Source organism: Grus americana, chromosome Z (genome assembly GCF_028858705.1).
Source record: "Grus americana isolate bGruAme1 chromosome Z, bGruAme1.mat, whole genome shotgun sequence".
Taxonomy (NCBI): domain Eukaryota; kingdom Metazoa; phylum Chordata; class Aves; order Gruiformes; family Gruidae; genus Grus; species Grus americana.
In genome coordinates this window covers 11539447-11561155 of record NC_072891.1, presented here as the reverse complement: position 1 = coordinate 11561155, position 21709 = coordinate 11539447, and the positions used below count along the sequence as shown (strand labels likewise).

The following is a 21709-nucleotide window of genomic DNA, read 5'->3' as shown; positions in this document are numbered from 1 at the left end:
CAGTAAGTGGTGTCATTAAACTTCAGCTTTTACCGTTAAAGACCATAAGGCAAAAAGACTACAATTTAGCCTCAGCCATAGACTGCTGAGGGCAACTGAATTCAGGTTCAGACATCAGGAAGCAAGAACATTCTTACCAAAGGGGGTGAAGTACAACAAATCAGTTATAATAAAAACCTGCACCTCTAACTATGACAGAGTTCAAGCAACTGTCTCTTCCTTTCCCACCAAAAGCAGAAGCAGCAGCAGGGCCTGTTCTACACTTGCCCTCTTACTAAACACTGTCCAAGTTCTGCTTTCCCCTTACACTTAACATTCTTTATTTCTAACAGTGCTTTTGTAAAGTTTCTACAGTTCCCAGCACAACCAGCTCTAGTTCACAGCTATTGATCCCGGTAATTTAATGCTGTAATGCTTAATACTTAAAAATGATAAAAGCAGTTGTGAAACTACTGACTTATGGTCAAAAAACTAATTTACAGCAAGTAAACTATCTTTCATACAGCTCAAAGGAAACTGAAAGAGAAAACACAATATTCAACAGTGCTACATGATAACTGAAAAAAACCAAACAAATCACTAATTGGTTATAGACTTTCTTCCTGAATATGCTGTTTTGGCAGAGCTAAAAGAAGAAGAGGAGCTAATCCAAAACAGAAAATAAATGTGCCCCAAGAAAGAAACTCCTAGTAGGATAACTCTGCTAGACCATGTTTCACCAGCTTGGGAGGCACACCCATGAAATGGTACCAGAACAACTAATTACCTGGTGCTCTGGCCTTCAAAAGGTAAGGGGAAAGTAGAATAAAGAATAAATGACCTCAGAGTTGAGCAGGTAATTCTCTAAACTACAAGATCTGGTGTAACAGGTAGCCTTATGGGTTTTTCCTGGTTCACAGCTGAGTCCTACTGTTAACAAAACACGTAACACCTTCCTATCAGAAGCCTTTCAGAACCCTCCAGCTGCCCTCCTCTGCTAGCATGGCACCTTCAGGATCTGCAATGCAAAAATCAATGGGAAAAAAAGAGCTACCCAGAAGACAGCACCCACCTGATGGCCACATGGTCCCGATAATCCAGATCATAATTTTGTAGGGAGTCAGTACAGGACTCCCGCAAGACCCCTTGCTGCTGCAGGCGTGACGCTACAGTGAACTGGTGCACAGAGGCATTGGGCTGCGCAGTCGTGTGGTACGGAGGAGGAACGCTGTTACTTGTCTCACTGCGATAGTCACTGTCTCGATCATCCACAGCGCTGTCAGCATCTTCAAAGGCTAAGAAACAAAAACAGTTAAAGGCACAGCTCTCTCAAGTTGCCTTCCTGGGACAGTGAAGCCCATTTAGTTTTTAAAGAATGACAATAAAGGTTATTTCTGCTATGGATAGATCTCCATCTGGCAGCTAGTTATAATCTCCAGTTCTCTCAAGTGTGTACCAAGGCATTCCTGTGATCGCCTCCATGCCCTCCTTTCCCACTTCCTATTATAGGAGTTCATTTCTCTTTAGTCACTCCTAATAAGCTGATTAAGATATTTTTATTTAAAACAAAAAAACCCCAACACCCAAAATTTCAGGTTCTTTGCCGAAATGAACATTTAGATGTTGGGGGGGGGGGGGAACCAAACCCAAAACATGAATATTCCTTTATGGAAAGGACGTCTTTCCTAGAAACTTCGACCTTTAAACTGAAAGCTGAATCTCCTCTTCTTAACATCCTTAACTAGTATTTTAGGGTTCTGGATTTTTTTTTTAGTGCCTTTTTTATTTTGGTGAAAGTATTAGTTTAAGTTGAGAGAAACTAATGAAAAGCACACAGGAAAATCAGAAGAACTGGGAGAGCAGCTCTGCTTATAAACAATTATACTACTTCTTATAGGGGAAAAATCGCTACATTTAACACACAGGTACATTAACTTTAGTAGTCAACACTAATGATAGCCTTCACAAGGGATAAAGCTCCTTTCCAATAAGTTTTTCTCCCTGCAGTAACACTTCTGCTTGCGAACCGTTCAGAAAAAGAGAACACAAAATTATAGTAAGGAAAGGTATCAAAAATACAATATTGGTGTGTGGCTGTGTTTGGCTGTAAAGGATGCAAGTTTATCTTTGCAAGCTTAAAGTGAAATGCACACACCATACGGCAGTAGAGTGCACCATTAACATGCTTGAAACAAATGAAAATAAGGATCAGCCATTATTCACTCTCTCTGCCACCAAAAGCCTGTCGAAAAAGACAATCAAATCAAAGCCCCCTCTGGTAAGTTATTCAGTGGTATGTGTCCTACATAGACATTCACTATGAGGCTGAACAGTAAAGTGAAAGTGCTGTTTTCATGCCAGATCTTTAAAAAAAAAAAAATGAAATTCCGAGGAGTTGGAATGCAGCATCAGGGAACACCTTTTTCTTCCACTGGTGCTTCCAACAATTCCAGTTCAATTTCCAAAGGTAAAGTTTGTTCTTAGTGATCTTTTCAGTTCCTTCCCAACTGAGTAAGATTATGTCAGGTCCTTCAAGTGGATGGAAGAGTAGAAAACAACCCCAGCAGAAAACGTCTGCAAAATACAAAACACTTGAAAAAGCCCAGCTCTACTCTCCTAAGTACAATCAATTCAATTTCATGGTCCACATCGAAAATGGAGTTAAGCCTCGTGCTTTTTAGTTTAAATGCTGCATAGTTCTTGTCAGTCTCTAGGCAATTTAATAGAAATGAATACCAATCATATATTGCTCTGTTCAGCTTTATTAAAAGCACAATGTCCATCAATTTTATTACATTTCTGTGCTCAGGAAAAACACTCAAGATACGACACACAAAAATTACTTGATATGCCAACACACCAAACCTCTCTGAGAAGCACCAAACTTCCAGTCTGTGGAGCAAGGGCTGATCTATTTGTAGGTCACAACACACACACCATCCTCAGAAGGATAATGACCCATTACTCAGCTGAGCAATGTCATTGCTGAACACTTGAGCCATTACTTTTATTGGGACAGAAACACTGTTTCAAAGAGCTTTGTAAAGCCTCACTTTGCTGCTCGATTATTTCTTCTTTTTATCCGAAGACAGCTCTCATTTAAGGTAAAACCTAAGCAGCACTGGTATGATGCAAAGTTCTCCCAGCTGTGGCTGTATAATCATTACAAGCACTTGTAAAGGCTTAAGGCAGCCCAATTGAGTTACAGGTTCAGGATCTATTAAAAAAACAGCTTTAGGGATGAACAATTTCTCCCCACAACAGTATAACAACAAATACAAATCAGTAGTACAATTATCAGGGTCAAAACAATAGGGAATCCAGTAACTCACCAATACTGGTCTAAACTTAATATCAGGGCATGCAAAGACTTACACAACTACTGTTATCAGGCTGGTTAGCAGGACACAGCTTCTCTGGGTCAGTAACTGCACAGCAGATGGGCTCAGAGGTTTCCAAATTCCTGATCGGACTGCTGCAGAAGCACTATCTGGATTTGTTAACCTGTCATCGCATCTCACCTCTGTACTCTCAAACGAATTCCCCATATGAATATCTCTAAGCAACATCTAAAAATAGCTGATTAGCTTAATTGTCAATTGAACATTTACAGCATATATGTTTATAAAAGGTGGCACCAGAATTTTTCCCAGTTCTTACTGGTGTTTAGCATGAGGAAGTCTCTTAGAGGTCATGACACAAAATGCCTCCCTGATGACATGTTTAAAGGATGCAAGGCTCCAGCTACCGCAAACATCGATAAGGCAGGAACACATTGCTTCTCTGATGTATGTGCCATACACCTACAGCATCCATAGACGTTAATACCAGGCAGAAATCCTCAACTGACTGATAAATAAAGGCCAACTCTGGAAACTCTTACTCGTGTTGAATTGCACTTATCCTAAGAGCAATCTCACTTTATTTAACAGAAGTGTTCACAAGAAGACATTGCTCAGCCTGATGAAAAGCACCAAAACCTGGCACATATGTGGATTATAAGCACACATTACCCGTGTAAGAAAGCATATTGTGAAATGCCTGCACATGGTGATGATCCCTTTCATTAACATACTTGACACTTAAATTTTATTTAAGCAAGACACTGACAAGAACTTACAGAAGCAGCTCTGGGGGTGCAGTATCCCTTCAAAAGGAAGGGTCAGGCATTACAGCCCGTTTCAGCAAAATATCCCTCAACACACATGGTGTGATAAATTGAAGCACTATCTTCTTCAAACAGAAGATACACAAAGTCTTCCACAAGGAAAGCTGTGGTTTAGCCTCAGTCTCTGAAGATCAGTTAATTAATAACAAGATACATAACAATAAACATAAAAATACAGTAACTGTTTTACCCCAGTTTGAGAAATTTCACATGTACCAAAGAGCTTTCAAGGGATGAAGTGTTTCATTGTTGCCAGACCCACTGTATAGAGTGGGGGGAAAGGCTGAAGGCAAAGCATGCTGTTCATATTTAATAATTGAATATTCATGCATATAGTCAGCATAAGAAGAAAACCTATTGGACAGTCACATCACACAGCAGGATTTTACAAAGAGTGGGGAAAATCAAGAAAGGAGGTAGCTTCTCTGAAACAAACTGCCTCCTGGAAACTCTGTTATTCCTCCCCACTCCTGCCTCCAGAAGTTATTACACCACTGCTGCAGGGCAGAACACACACAGCTTTTAATACACTGACCTCAAAACTACTTTGGCCCATCCTGTCACACCAGTTCTACTAGTCAAATTTAACTCCTGGAAAATTTCTTTGCATCAAGCTTCAGGACAGGAAGGAAAGCTAGCAGCAAAATTACAGGTGGCTGGATGAATGCACTTTCTGAAGTGTTTTTGTTGTTTTAAGGTCCCAGTGCACAGCAGGAGCTCCTCTCAAAAGGTTGCAATCCATTAAAACTGCCTCCTGCTTTTCCAGCAGTGATGTGTCATCAGCTATTGGGAGCTGAGGTCCAGTCCCTAAACTTAGTTATCCTCCACAAACTTGAGCAAAAACCTGGACAAAAGCAGTAAATGCACAACACAAAGGCACTTGGGAAGAACGAAGTTCATGTAAGGTTCTGTATCCTAAACCTCCCACTACTTCTCCAAATAAGCCACCAAAGTTCTCATAGCTTTTGACTATTTTCAAAATGGCAGAAGAGAAGAAAACGTACTAACTGAAGGAACGACTTCCAATCCAAATCCAGAAGAGATCTCTGCCAGCTCCACACCAGGCCCTTTTGCAACTCACCTTCCCCACCCTTTATCCATTTAAATGGCTTTTCACAATAGCTGCCAACAGCTTCTTTCCTTAAGTTTCAGACTCCATCGTCTACCAAACCATGGTCACTTCTGACAATCAGGTACACTTTCTGAAATGTTATAATTAAAATGCATAGCGGTTTAAGAGGACTACTGAAGTAACAAAGAGGGGAAAAAATCTCAAAAGGACATGAGGGCATTTTTTTGAGGCTCTTCTATAGCCCTCCATGCTAAAAACTCAAAAGCTTTTGAGCAATGACTTAAGTGCAACTTTGCAGGTCATTAGTTCATTCTGTTGCCCTCGCCACTTAAAAATACGTTAGAAATTTGCATAATTTTAAGACAGCAAGTAAGCAATATTCAGTCTTCAATTTGAGAGCTTTAATAACCTTGTTTTTCCCACCTAAAAAACCTTTTTGCTGCTGAAACACTCAACAGCCAAGAAATGGACTGACAGCCTGAAGTGCAAAGACTGCCTTGAACATCGACCCTACTTCTTTAAGTCTTTCCCTTTCGTAAAATGAAACCAGGTCAGCAGCACAAGACGTCCCTTTTCTAAAGCATCCTCTGCCCCAGTAGTGAGGCTCTGGGCTGCAGCGCTCTTCTCTCAAGAAGCTCTTACCATGAAAAAGTCTTCCAGCTACCAATACGCTGCTTCAGCTGCTTCCTTCTCAGTTGCTGTTGTAAGTTTACAGTTAGAAGTATATTTTTCATTACATCATCACGCTAATGGAGTTCACTTGGAAACATCATCAACACTGGCCCAAGCCTGCCTATAAGGATGCTAAAATGATTTCGAAGAGGATGGCACACGAAGGATGAAGTAGAGGGAAGGAGGAAGACGGGGGGGAGCTAAATGAATACAAGCAACTTTTAAGCAAAACCACCACAAACCAACACTCCAGATAAACAGGAGAAACACGCTGTGCACAACCCTCTTAAATCTCTGCTTGACCAATGCCTAAGCACCCCATTTCCCTGCCAAACACACAAAATCGGGGAATAAAAGAAACCTATTTAGGACACTAATCTTTTAGTAGTATACAAAAGTTGAGTTAATTCTCAGTTATCCTATCACACCTCTGAGAATAACTCCAAGCAATTAAGATATCCAACAGTGACAGTCTGACGAAGTTGGTCAACAGATGCCCAAAGAACTTACAGTCTGATCAAAGACAGGAGAACAAGGAGGACAAAACATGTTGCGGGAAGAGAAACTGGGAAGTCACTGGTGGAAGACTTCTAAAATGCAGAACAGGTCCATCTGGAAATGCACTGTAACATTAGCTGGACATTAGACTTAAGTTACTTGGCTGCAGTAAGAGTGTACTCTCCAAATTCTGTCAAAAATGGAAAAGCATGAGGCAGAATGTCCTCCCTTCTGGCAGTGGTCACAGTCGTCTTTCTTCGCATGCCTGCCCTCAGCAACATCCTTGCTCTTTTTTTTTTTTTTTTTTTTTTTTGACACAGGGAACAGACACATTCGTTCTAAGACTGCTGGATCAATCTTTGCTGGTCCTACAGGCAGTAGAAGCCATGCACTGTAGCTTAAGCAGAAGCCTTGCCTGCTGGAACTTTTGGGACTTCCAGAAAGTGAAGATGCCTCATGCACATTTTCTGGAAAAATTAACAAAAACATTGAGCTGTGTGGCCTCTGCAAGAGTTCACACACTACTCTTCAGCTGTGGGCATCAGCTCTACATATCACAGACAGCTGCGATATCCAGGTTTTACCTTTCCAAGACTGGCAAGCAGTAGATAAAGCAAAGCCCTACCACTTTTGCCATGGTACTGTCTCACTGACCTTGAATATGCCACAATACCTACAAACCTTCTGTCACACTGGTATCCACCAGCCATTTTTGCTTTTAGATTTGCTCCTATTTGTAGTATTTGGAATTTCTGTGATCACTTCCAGCATGTCTTTGCACCTTAGTAAAACAATCACTTTGGATTCCCTTGCGTTTTTCAGTTACTCCAAACATTGACTTGGGGTTACATGGGTATGAAGGTCAAGACAAAAGAAGGGTACAAGCAGAAAAACAGAATCATCTTTACAGGAAAAGATGAGTAGTCAAATTCTGCCTTCTTATCCTCAAATTCCAGTAAAAGGCACAAGCAACTTATTTAAAATATGGCCAAAAGAGTGGAAAAAAACAGGCAGCCATCCATGCAAAGATTCAATGCAAGTAAAAGAAAATACAATGGAACAGATTTTCTATATGCATGAATATTTCCACCGTCCTTGAACTGAAGCATGCTGCACCGCTACAGGATCAGAAAACTCGCAAGAAATCAAACTGTTACGTACTCAGCTGCTCTCCCCATCCGAAATAACTCCAGTTGCCTGCATGTAACACAAATGGCAGCAAAGAATAGGAATGGAAAAAGAAAGCTTAGAAAAACAAACCACAAGCATAATTCTCATGTATTTAAAATTCCTTCTAGATTGCAAGCTTGAAACTATAAGAAGGTTTTTTTTTGTTATAAATACAACATTAAATTTATTTTGGGGCTTACTCTTCGCTGTCCAGTTTGTTTAGAAAACATTCTGAAGATCAAGATCACTATAAGCTCTAGAAATAATCAAGCAATTGTGCATTTATTAACACAAGTACACAAAATATTTATCAGCACACTACTTAGCAAGAGCAGTTAGACACTGTATTTCCTAGCACACACTTTATCAGACAGAATATCCCAGGAACCAGAGCCCAGTTAAGAGTAGTATCTGATTCTAGGCTAATCTGTGCAAATCAAGGGGCGAAAGTTACTTCATGCTTCCATTTCTGCCGCCTTTCCACAACACGGGTAACTTAGTGGTGAAAGCACCACACCAGTAACAATAGCGTGAAAAGCTATCTTTGTGCATGTAAAATAGCATTAAGTGAAAAGTTGTTTCTTAGCTAGACACACACACTGGTACAAAACTTAAGAGCTCTTACAGTATCCTAAGGATGTAAATAGCCACAAGTTAATTCTACAACGGTAAGCAAATCTCTCCATGTTAAATTAGAGGTGACAACAAATTCATGCTAAAGCTAAACTGCATTTTGGTAAGACAGCCAAGTTATTACTAATTAATATCCATGTTGTCACCCCAAGGTCATACTTATTATGATGGAGGCAACAAACTACTACATACAACCCTCAAAGCACCTTGGAAGCATGCACACACTTGCAACTCCAAGAAAAGCTTCAGAACCAGCATTATTAGACAATGGTGTGTAAAAAAAGCTTTAAAATGTGAAATTTACAGGAGCGTTGATGCTTAAGTGCAGCAGGCAATAAACAAATCCTGCACATGCAGGCAGAGAACAAGCAGCAGTTTTCTGTCCTGGCTACCAGCCTCATCTCTAGCTATCAGCCAGGCATGCATTTCCAAGAAGGGGATAGCTCAGAGGATGGAAAATATCCCTTCCCTGCCCTCATTAACAAAGTTAAAATGGGCTAGTTCTTGCTTTTAGCTAAAATTGCAAAAAAAGGCTCTGAAAAAAAATAATTTTGTCCTAAAAAATTACCACAAGACTAGCTAAGCAATAACTGGTTCTGGTGAGTAACTTGGCCTCCCAATGCTTTAGTCCTAATGTGCATGTACTACAGAGGGGCTCTGCTGCCATTTCAATTCTGTAGGAGAAAAAAAGTGAGCAGAAGAAAACCCAAACAAACCCAAAAAGCACAAGTGTTGACTACTCCAAGAAAAGGGGAGGAAAAAAAAATGGAAGTCCGAGTTTAATGCTCTCTTTCCTTATCTGGGAACTAATGGTGCATCAAAGCTACACTGAAGTTGTTCCTTTCTTTTCAGATGTAAAAGGTTTACAAAGCAATGTAGTTCCTCAGATACATCTCAGTACTTGCAGTTCCTGGACTCTAGGCTCTCACACACATGTGGTGCTTTGCACAGGCACAGGCACAGGCACAGTCACAGCTCAGGTTTAAGTGGCACTTCTATTATCTAGTAGAGCTCCAAAGGTAGGTCATTCCCTTCTGACTCCTACAGGAGTAGTTAGAGGGAAAAAGTGACACGTGTTTGCTTTGGTCATTAAACAAAGCAGCTCTGATCAAGCATGTCCATGGAACAAATTCAATGATATTTTTGTACCTGATTGATTTAGAACAAACCACATATTAAACTGGTATAATGCTGAATACATGCAGTTTCCATGGAGTATAAAAGGGTTGTTCCTCTCTTGTTTACAGGAATAACAAATAAAAAACTATTATCTTGTTTACAGAACTTAATGAGTGAAAAAACCCTGAAGTCCATAGAGTCAAGCACCAGCAGAATACAGTCTGAGACATCACAAATGCTGCTTCTGTGGTCCACAGCAGCAAGTGTAACAAACCACCACTTGGACAATGTGCCTGAGCCAGCCATGCTGGCGAGGTGAAGATGTACCCAGATGCATCAGAAGCCTGCCAGGATCCACCAGCCAGTGTTTACATGACCACAGGGCTATCATCTCAGGCTTGTTTTTTACAACTACAAAAATCCATGGATTGCCTAATGATCAGCTTTGTCAGAGGCCTGAGTCTTTTCCAGGGAAAAAGGAGAGGAGAAACAGGAACATGCAACAAAGCTGGCTGGTTGTAACAGAAGTAAAACACATGCAGCAGTGAGAGATGAGAAGGGGAGACAACCAGAAGAAAGGGTACGGAAACCAGAGGCAAGGAGAGCAGGAGCATTAGAGAGGGAACATGAGGGGAGGGCTGAGGAAAAAGAGCAAGAAGTTGACAGAACTCTGCACTGAGTTTTAATTTGCTGTAATAAATAGTTCATGTTAAAGAGAAGACAATTTCCTATTAATGTGTAAGTCAAACAATAGCTTATGTGTATCTCATTCCTGAAAATCTCAAGCCACTAAAACATGGGATAGCAACCTCAGTATGTCCTTCCATCAAAAGGTTCCTATCTCAGGTAAACAACAAGTGGCAAAGGAAGCCAATGTTGCCGCCTGGGTTACTATTAAAGATCCAGAAAAACTCTGCAGTGGCACAACAGTATTGCGCTCAGACTATTTGCTAGCTAAATCCGTTTCATTATTCACAAGTGAACACACATGTAACACCCCAAACCAACTGTGGAAGAGGAAATGGAGCTTACCTGTCCTGCACCCTTTTCCCAAAGACAAAAATCCCAGACTGACAGCCTTTGCACAAACCACTGTAATCTGTACAGAGTGAATGAGTGGCTTTGTAAGGGAAAACAGAAAGCCTGACCCCAGAAACCAGCTCAGACCATTCCTAGCCCTTGTTTCAACGACAGCCACTGTTGTGATGGTTGGCACAACGCTACTCAGTTTCAAACGGCAACAAGGAGAAAACCACCAAGTCCCTGGTGGTTGGAGGAGAAACATTACCACCTCCCATAAACAAGAGTCCTCAAACTGACGGTGACATCCCCGAGCCAGCTACTTGCCTGCCTACCTTACTGCTACCAAGTTTCTTATGAACAACTTGTCCAGCACAAATCCAAAACACAGCCCCACACTAGCTACTGTGAAGAAAATGAACCCTCTCAGCTGAAACCAGGACACAACTTTAAAACCCCACAAACTTTCAAAAGCAGGTTAGAGACTATTATTTCCATGCGTAAAACAAATAGCCGTTGATGCAAAGCAGGGCACAGTGGAAAGACGAGCAGCTGCCTTTAGACACCAGCTCCTTACCCTCCAAGATTTCTCACGTTGACAGTTTGGGTCTTGGCTAACCAGGGCACGCTGCACCTAGAGACTAACTGGGAAGACAGCACCACAGGAGCAAACAGAAAGAAATGCAATAACAGAGAGTAAGGGATTTTCAGCCAGAATCTCAAAAATCCACTTTTGTTTGTTTTTACTAACACCCACTTCAGCATCTAACATTTTGGATAAAAGATGAATTTATTAAAGATTCAACACATATGCTGCTTCATTTAAGATTCAGGAGCTAACAGTATATATCTCGGTCCTTCAGCATAATCACAGAAGACCTGGGCTGACAGTCTTGATATTTTGAAGGTTAATGAAAACAGGATTTCTTTTTAGCCTTTTCAAGTTGTTTTTCTGCTTCATAAAAATAATATGCATAACCTCAATTTGTTAAGAAAGAAACCCTTCCAGATCACCTTTGGGAACAAATTTAAGCCTGTACAAACTTGAACTGAAAACACCAAAAAGTCCGCACAGATAGAAATAGAAAGTTGTAATTCTAAAAACATACAACAACATCTATTAACACTGGAATAGATGATTCAGACAAGTCAGACTAGTTACTATGTGCATTTTTAAATACCAACAGTGTGTCTCGGTTATCACATTATTTTGTATTCCTAAGTTTCAGTACTGAAAAACTGAGGTTTCATATAAACCTCCAATTAAGAACTAAGCGATGCCAGCAGCCTGGTGCCTTGGAAGCTACAACATTCTTGTCGTTAACACATTTTATAAAGCACATCTAAATTCCCACAGTTAGCTGAACATAACATATGCTCGTTCTGTGTCTCAATTATGCAACTATTTGAGGAGGAACTCCTCCTCCCCACCTCACACTGTCAAGCCTGGATCAGCAGGGACACTGTAGAAAAGCAGAATATTCCGAATTTTTAATGTAGTCTAATTTGATTGCCTGCGTGCCATTTTGTTTCATATCTGTTTACAAGTCTCAGAGTGGCTGGGACTATATAATGTCAGAACATTATCTTTTACTGCTGTCCACTGCTTACAGTCCTGCTGATAAATTATTTAATCCTCTTGTTATATACCATGCTGAGCAAAGACAGAGAGCATCTAAACAAATTTATAAAAATAAACTGCGCTCAGGAAATTACACTATATCTCGTGCAGATAAAGTACTGTTTATAGAATACAAACAAAGCTGGGAAGGTCCTGGTCAGTTCTTTCTTCTAGGTTTAATAAACCCCCTTTTCCCATAGCTAAGGCCCTCAACACAGTGCACACAGATCTCAGATTCCATAAAAATGTACATTCTTCTAGTATTCAATATACTTCCCCAAAATTAAACATGGTATTTTAGTGGAATAAGCTTCTAAAATACAAAGCAAACATTTAATAACTTTTTAGAACAAAATCAAGTTTTCGGTAAGCAAGATGATCAAGAGAGTTTCCTATCAAGTACCACCATTTCCAGTTCAGTTCTGGAACATCACAGATGAAGGCTAAGACCTCTGCACTAAAGGAGATAAGAAAGTACAGGAGGGAAACGAGCTGGAAGGAGCTGACAGAGACAAGGACAGGCACTAGAGTACGACACTAGAGCACTCTCCTTGCTTACTACTCCCTTTTTTTCCATGACATTTTACTCTAGTTTAGTATTCAGCTTATGCTGAAATTTTGGAGTATTTTATTTCACTAAATGAAATGGCCCTTTTGGTCTCCTTTACTATGGCTAAACAAAATCAGACTGAGAGTTGAGAATTTAAGCAGGGCTTGGATCACCATCAAATCATTGAGTATCCACTAAGTTATTACAAGCTTGTGTGACTCATTAATAATTATGACAAAAACAATCAGGCAGAGTGCCACTTAATTTTATCTAAATGGAAAAACTGTAACATCTACAATGGAAAAACTGTAATATTTCTATCACTGCACTCATATCTAACACAGCTGTCTCATCTTAAATTTCTAAGCTACCAAGTCACACAGACTGGCTAAGAGATGTAAACACAAGAACCTACAAAAATTTTATATAATCCTCATGAGATACAGTTTTGGACTATAGTGGAGCACCTAACATTACCTATATGCATAATAGCAAAGAGGAATATAATGTTGTACAGCAGCTGAGATAAAATATTTGGTGCCTTTTTTTCTTCTGATTTTCAATCAGAACTTGGACTTTCAGTACAAGCCTCATGGCTCAAGGACACATATTTATGGCTTGTGTATGAAGTTGAGTAATAATTTTTCTATCAGTTTAAAATCTTTAATCTCATTTTTGAAAAAGTTATATTCCACTGTGGTAAAAAAATTCAAATTAATTTTCTATTATTGCTATGACATTAAAGGATGAGTAATAAAGTTTAAGAGGCCTTAAAAATTCCCCAGAAGAAAAAAACCAGAAGCATTCATGAAGAGCACTAAACAAATTATGAAACCTAGTGTGATTAATCGAGCATTTACTTTTTTTGATCACTGCTTACACAGAAACATGTCAGTATTAGCAGCGTTCGGCATGTCTGGAAGAGCTTTAGTTTGGGGACTTATTTAAAAGTCAAAGCTTTATTTCTTTGTCAACACCTTTCAGAATACAGCATGTACTCCAGGAAAACAACAACTAACAAAGTACATTTAGAGGATCAGCAGCAAAGCTACAGATTGCTCTCCTCTACAGTTCAGCAGAAAGTCAAACTTTGTTACTGTATAATCTTCTAATACAGTCAGTATTTTTATTTTTTACTCCATTTGCTGAGTAATTTTCCCTAGACATATCTAATCCTGAAGTAGCAGCTTTATCCTAAAAATGTAGACAGTTTAGAGACCTTGAATGTTCTTTCCTTCAAGCAGACCTATGAAGCCTTCAGCCAGCCCAGGCAGTGAGTACCGCAAAGCCACAAGGAAACAAGACTCCCAGACAGGATTTATACTGAATAGAGAGGAACAGGAGCTGCCAGTCACCCAGAAGCAGAGGCGCCAAGGAAATTGCTTTCCCAGCCTGTCAGCAAACTACCACAAAAAAGCTCATATAGTGGTTTCACTTGTACGGACAAGAGCAATTTTCCCTCTGACTAGCTTAATTAAGAAAAAAGTAATTCCTGTGTCCTGTTTTGAATCACACTTACATTGAACGTTTTTTGAGGACTGTTGTAAGGCTTACTGTTTGCACCGTGGCCAGTAGTTTCACTCTCACTAGAGCACAGCTTTTCAGTGACTGCAGCAGGATCTTTAGTGTCACCCACCCTTGAGAAAGTTAAAATAATCATACACCTCTTCCTCACTCTTCCCAAACTGGCCTGGTCTAGAGATGCCATAGGTAGCTGCTAACCTCTGTTGTTTGTAAGTGCAGAAGCAGGCTTGTAACCAGAAGGAAAAAAAAAAAAAAAAAAAAGCAAGAATCTAGACATGTAGCATATGTCTCTACACCGAGGAGGGCGGTATCATCTCCCAGCAATTGTAGCCGACTATGCTGCCTGCTACTGCGCTATTACATCTCTACGAATAATTAAAATGGTCAAGTTGTGGCCTGCTTAAAAAGCATTTTGATTCTGCCTAGCTGTAAGAGCCTGGTATAACAGATCATTTTTTCTAATATATTGTTACCAAAGAGAGGGAAAAAAAATCTCTTAGTAGGATGTCATTTCAGCACATTTGCTGCCACTGGGTCAGTTCATCCAGTTGAACACTGACAGATGGTAGCCAACATTATCTTTGACTAGAATAAACCACAGTATTCAACAACAGCACAAGATGGCATGTTCAAATGAGTGCACATGTAACCTTGGATGGCTATGACTTCATTTCATGAAAACAGGTTGCAGTGCATACCCTCCCAACCACGCTCTTTAAGCTTTACCCAGCTGCCTTGAACCCACAGCCTGCCCAGATCTGTGCCCTTGGTGCTGCTGCTTCTGCTAGAACCGCACCGTCTGTGCAGTGGAAATCCTAGTAGCAGGGTTTGATAGCCTCTACCCAATGGTATGTTAATGGCAGCATAAAGGTACGAGCATCCACAGTGCAGCACCCTGAAAAAAAAAAAAATCTGTGTGGATGTTATCTGGGCTTGCTGGGGAGTCAGTGGCAGGGAAGGCAGTCATTTGGGTTTTCAGCAGATGAAGCTCCTCACCAGTGCCAGGGAGAGCACGGTAATCTCAGCATTAGAGTCAGTCTGTGCAGAGAAACATACAAGCCTTCCTGATGCATCAGTGGAATTCAAGCTCCTAAAAAGAGAACTAATGGGTATCAGGAATGAAACCTCTCAGTGTTTGGTACTTTTGAAATAGTAGTGAATGTGCAGATATTAACAGAATTCTGCTTTACACATTTTGCAGAAATAGATTTCTTCAAATATTAGTGGGAAAGAAGGGTTAACACAACAAATTGATATGGCATCAAATGACATCCATTCCTATAATGTGCATAAAACATTTTGCCAGCTTTTATGTAGTTAAAAGGCTGTTTATGTATCTACAACAAAGCTGTAGCATTTTTTTCCTGCATGCACGTGCGCACACACACACGTTCCAGACAGCATTTAGGGTTCTTGCTTATTCTCCTGCAGGAGATACTGTCTTATTGTGTCTTTCTCTTATCTGCTGGCAGACCAAGCACAGGTTAATTATGATTCTTTTTGATGGTATAACAGTATATCAGAAGAGTTATTTCTTTCCTTGTTGCACCAACTTACAATCCAGAGCCAAGCAACAAATTTACTTTCTTCTGGAAAAAAACTAAAACCAAAACCCCAACAAAACTCACAATTAAAAAAACCCAACCACACAGCCCTGGTAAACAGGGATTTTACAGAGCAAAAGATATGCAGGACAGAACTATTGTGCACTGTGGTCTATCAGGGTCTTAGCGTGAAAAGAACAACACTACAGACTCAAGGAAGTGGAAGAAAAAAATACATGCAGAGAAGGGAGGATAAAGTATTCTAAGATTATCAAAGATAAGTGGACAGACATAACTGGTTGATTCAGTGGCACTTAGGTTATCTTTTCTGAGAATCATACTGAACAAACCTGCTGTCTTCCAGATTTGTAAACTCCCTGACAAAATGGAATATGGTAGTATTTACAGTAGCTGATATTAGCTAAGACTGCCAATTTTTTTCCACAAAGATACAGAACATCGTTCTCATCCCAGTTTGCATGGTGTCTGCTCCAAGTCAGAACTGCATTTAGAATACTGACAGAGTGACTCACTTATGGATTTTAATGGACTTTTATGTTGTCAGAAATGATCTTGAGCATACAAGGAAAATAAATCTATACCTACCATAATAAATAACTTAGAGCTTATTGACTCAAGGAATGCCAAAGTAATCAAATAACATTTTTTCAATCTGCTTCATTTAAAGTGATTTTCCAGAAAATAACAGCTTGCTTTCTTTTTAATTTACCTTCAATTTCAGGTTGCAGGTAAAAACCAATATGAGGATGCTGCAGTTATTTAACAATAAGGTATCAGGAAATTAAGAATTACGATTACATTCAATAGAAATGCAAACAAAACTGGATCCATGGGCACTGTAGTGCTTTACTTATTGCTGGGGATCACTGAAAAATCAATTGGAAGCATGTGATCTTTCTGGGACAGAAGAAATATATTGGGAAGCACACAAGTTGAGAGGTAAAAATGGAGTGGTTAAGTATGATGAAGGAAGAGGCAGGAAGTGCCAAAATTAGTAGGGGTTAGAAGAGAGTGCATGTACAAAAACAGACCCACCTGCTTCATTACAGAATAGGTAGGAAGCCTGAATTCTGCATTACCTCAAAAATCATGTGTCAGACTCTTCTAAGAACAAAGTAGCACTTGAGACTGTGAAAGTGGGCCTGAAAGCTCTGTAATCTTTGGAAAAATTGGAGCACCTAGTCTGGACTGATATTTGTCATGGCACTATGCCAAGGCAGCAGTCCACGCGTGATCAGAGATGAAAACCCATCCTCACGGATCCAGTGTTGGCTTTCAGACACAGCCCAGCTCTCTTCTCTCACATCCTGCTCCATCCTTCTCCCCCTTTCTACTCAGGGGAGATAACAGAACAAGTTGCATCCATGCAGGAGATGGGGAAACAACCATGACAAAAGGCGGTTTGGGAAAGGGAACAGACGTGTGGAAAAGAAACAGAACAGGGTAGAAGTGTAATTTATAACATGTAAGGACATGTGTTTCCCTATTTAATGAACCTGACCCTGCTTGCTGGAGTAGAATTTTCTCCAGCTAGAAGAAAGAAGCTACAAGAGTCTTCTGAGAACTGCAAGAGGGCTAAGCAGGACATCAGTGGAATGTGCAGTTATACTATTACTTCTTGAAATGCAAGCTATATGAAGTGTTTTGCTGCACTGTTGCTCTATAGTGCATCAGGTTTTAAGATAACTTCATTTTTTTTAGGATTTGGGAAGATATTCTCATGGGGCAAAACCTACTCACACTAAGGAGGTTTTTTTGCTCCTTCTAGATACTTAGTCTGTTGTCCAGCTGACTGTGTCCTGATCCCAGCATCGACCACATCTCACCTAGCACATCATGACAGAAAATCAGATGAGTGTTACAAATGTTCTTCAGGATATTTTTATTATATCTAAAAATATATCTATCAATTATTTACCCACATGGTAAAGTAAGAACACTCCGTACTCAACATGTTTTAGGTTAGGGAAGGACACCCATCCTGCTCCTATGTAAAAGGAGGTTGAGCTCCTATGTCATATGCAAAGGTTAGGTCAGCTTTCAATAAAGACACAGTCAATGCATCTTTTGGGTTTAATTCTTGAGTTTCAAAGGACTATGCTATGTTCAGGCAAGCTTACAATTCTTATGCATAGATTGATGCAGAATTCATTTTTCAAAGGTACTTCTACATTAAATGTCCATTTTATATTTGTCCATGTAAATAATTAGATATTCACAGATGTCGGATACTTGCAGGCAGTACATAACCAAAAGTACATGCAGTGCCACAAGCTTTATTGAATTACTAGAAAATTTTTAAATTCATTAACAACATACTGTTATGAAACATTTAACATCAATTCTAATGAATGTTTTAATCCCTTGAATGATTAAATTCTTATGCAATATTAATTGTTCAAATGAGGGGCCTTCAATTAATTATTGTGAAAGGTCACTTTGTAACAGATGCAGGCTGTTAATAAACAACAGAAAAAGGGCAACTGCAGTTCTAGTCTTACTATGCCTATTTACAAGAGCTGAGTTGGTCCTCCAGGGAAGAAACGAGCTACAAGAACTAGAAGGATGTAAAAGCACCGTGCTTTGGAACAGGTGTGGATACTTTCCCTACACAGAAGCGTTCCTCCAAATTTACCCATACGTCCCAATACATAGAAGAGCCAATCAAACCAGCCCCTCTCAAACAAAAGCAAAGTCCAAGGAACATAACCAGGAAAGTCATTTCAGCAAATAACACATTCATTTTTTGGACACTTCATATCAGACTGGTTTTCTCTGATTTTGACATTAGGTGTTCTGCATACTATGCATTTAGTCAAATATTAGTTTCTCCAACAACGTGTCTTACTTGTAGGCTTTACAAATCAGTTGTACCCTTCTGACTATTTAAAAACAACAACAACAGAGGGCTTTATTCTTTACATACACTCTGTTTAAAAAAAAGGAAGAACACATTTGGTGTTACCTAGGGTACCACTGCTGGAATACTTTCATACAGCTTTATACACGTTCCAGCTACACAACACGTTCAGATGTCCCAGGCAATTGGTTAATGTCCGTGTTTTGTTGAAGACAGTTTTAAGATAACATAACAACAGTGTACAGATAAATTAATTCTACTCAAAGGTAAACAGTAATTAATGTTTCCTAACGTTAACAGTTTTGTAGAGATCCTATAATCAGCCTAATGGATAAGCAGCCTGCAAAGTGTAATATGCGTTTCTTATAGGATTTGAAGTAGAGGATAAAAGATTTGTTTAAATTATGAGACTTGAATTTATTAATATTGTTGCCAAAAGTAGATAAGACATTCATAAGAGACATCACTGAGCTTTCATCTATTGCACATTAAAAGCAGTGTTTCAGAAATCTAATTTTGCAGACCATCAGATACAGTATGTCCTAGGTTATTTTTCCATCCATGTTTTCAGAAGCATAAAAAAATGCAAGATAAGCAGAAATTAGTAAAAATATTTTTCAGCCATCAACACAGCACTGCAAAGTAATATCAAAGAAATTGGGCATCAAGTACACAAACACCCGGTGCGTTTTAGAAGGCTACCAACAGTACCTGTCTCCATCTATTCTCTTCCTCTCAAAATTTCACTATAAAGTCATAAAAATAATATTCGACACATGATGTTTGAAGAGAACATAGCCTGAGTTAGTTATATGAAAATACCTCAGCATTTTCTTACTTGCATGAATATTACAAGGGTCTGACAATCTAGAACACATTTTGTGTTCCTGTCGCAGAGACTCAATGCCTGATACCACTTTCTGGCATCAGAAGCTTTAGACCAACATTTTGAGGGGAAAAGTTTTTCATAACTGAGAGAAGCTACTGGCTTCACAGAGATGTAAGAACTTCTAACAAGAAAATATTGTTCAGATGTACCATCATTTGATAACTAGCCAGAGAAGGAAATAAAGTGCACTGAAAAACGAAAAAGTATTGAGAAGAAATAAATTCTAACTTACAACACTGGGAGGCAGCACTGGGCAATGGTTTCTTCTGGACTTCCTCCTGAAAGGAATACTAAAGGAGGAAAAAAAAAAAAAGAAAAAAAGAGGAACACAGACTGATAAGAAAGCAAATGGTAACTTTTGAAACAGCTTTCAGAGTACAGCATGCCATACATAAAAGAAAACATCCCTGGTAGTATCTAAGAATTAAATATTATCCTTAATATCTATATTCAAACACTCCCAGATGTCTCCTCTTTTTTCATGCCAAAACCACATTAAAAAGTGTGCATCTGGTTAAGGTGAAGTCTGCTTTACTACAAGCACAGGCCCTACTCTCAAGTGTGAGACCTCAAATTAGACAGATCTAAAAGATCTGATTCTCCACACTACAGTGTCACTGTGATGGGGAGCTCAGAACTGAGTATAAGCCCCTTTATGTTTAGACACTCAAGCATGCTTCAACAGTTCAAAACTCATGTTAGCTCACAGCAACACTGCCGTAGGAGATTGAAGCAGTTAGATAATTAGTGTGCCCGGCAGGGCAGTAACACAATGTTTGCCCAGCCAACACTTACAAACTCTCCTGTGATCCACTGTACATCCAAAGTGAAGAATTTTTCATCTCATTTAATACTAAATTAGAGAACATAGAGATATTTCAATTAGCCAGCTTTGACTTTTTACAAAGCTGTTTGTTACACATCAAAGCATTCCCTAGGGGAACGCCAGTGGTTTTATTTTGTTATTCTCCTCTGTCTTGTATTACATACAGATACAAGAAAATTAGGACAATTGAGGTAAATAATAACAGTCTTTGCTAGGAAAAAAAGGTCTGGTGACAAAGGAAGTGGCAACCTTAGCAATCTGGTGCTGCAATCTGTGCAAAACAGGGCCACCAGACAATCTCTCCTTGGATTTGGTAAGGATTAATGACCAGTTAATTACATGGAACGTGACAAACTACAGACTTTTGCTGTGGCTGTCTTCCAATCTTCACTATTTAAAATGCATAAGTGGTCCTGAAAGGTGGTTAGTCTTATCATCAGAAAACTGCCAACTCACTGAGTTAATCAGGATTGTGAAAACAAAAACTGCTGGATCTCACCGCACTGACTGGTTGACAAAGTGGTGAAAGAAAGTCTGTTGATGAGCAATTTCAGCAGCACAGCAATGGGTTCTGAATTATTATACTCAGAGATCCAAAAATGGCAGTAGTTTGTTCTTTTTAAGGCATCAGACCAATGGCTATCAGCAGTCCCAAAAAGGAAACTGAATATTAAGTGTTTGTAGGAACAGAAACTGGAACACATTTTTACAACACCATATATGCTCCAAATACACCTGCTTCTTGAATACTGCTGTGCAGCTTAGTCTGTTCATCCATTGTTTCAAACAGAGGTAGCAGAACTTAAGGCACAGAAAAGAAGATAAAGGCACAAAGTTGTCCTGTACTAAATATCACTATGCAGAGTAGGGCTCCGTAGCCCAAAAGCCATGCAAGACACTTTGGTCTGTAAAGTTGAGTGGCACAGAGTGGTTGAATGAGGATCAGTCATTCAATTGCTCCAAATATACCTGCCTCTAGCTGGTTTCACAACATAGGGTTTGTTCGCTCACAGCAAATAAGATATTTCCTCAGGTAATGCACATGAAGGTGCTGAATTCCCTTGCTACAACATAACTGACCTGGGTGTGTTCAAAAGGCAACTGACATCCACAGAACAAAAGTCCATCAAGTGCTGTTAAACACAAAGATACTGCCTCTGGCTCTGGAAGTTCCTGAGCTACAAGTTGCTGCTAATTAGGGAATGTGCAAGGAAGATATCATTATGTCCTGGTTTCAACTGAGATAATTTTCTTCCTAGCGGCTGGTCTAGTGCTGTGTTTTGGATTTAGGATGAGAATAATGTTGATAACACACTGATGTTTCAGTTGATGCCAAGTAGTCAAGGGCTTTTCAGCTTCTCATACTGCCCTGCCAGTGAGGAGGCTGGGGGTGCCCATGAAGCTGGGAGGGGACACAGCCAGGAGAGCTGACTCAAAGGATATTCCATATCATATGACATCATGCTCTGTATGTAACTAGGGGGTGGGCTGGGAGGCAGTTCGGCTTGAGAACTAGCTGAGCATTGTCTTCGGGTGGTGAGCA

General features: G+C 39.7%; 1 protein-coding gene across 2 annotated transcripts in view; it reads right to left on the bottom strand.

The window, feature by feature from the left end:
• The window catches only part of UNC13B (unc-13 homolog B), a 218773-nt gene that overhangs the window by 150559 nt on the left and 46505 nt on the right, over positions 1-21709 (bottom strand). For both annotated transcript variants that reach the window (XM_054810171.1, XM_054810172.1), the window contains exons 7-8: positions 19573-19630; positions 1052-1274 (exon numbers count right to left, since the gene is read on the bottom strand). In XM_054810171.1, coding sequence (XP_054666146.1) covers positions 1052-1274; positions 19573-19630 — 281 coding nt within the window. The remainder of the gene's footprint in view (positions 1-1051; positions 1275-19572; positions 19631-21709) is intronic.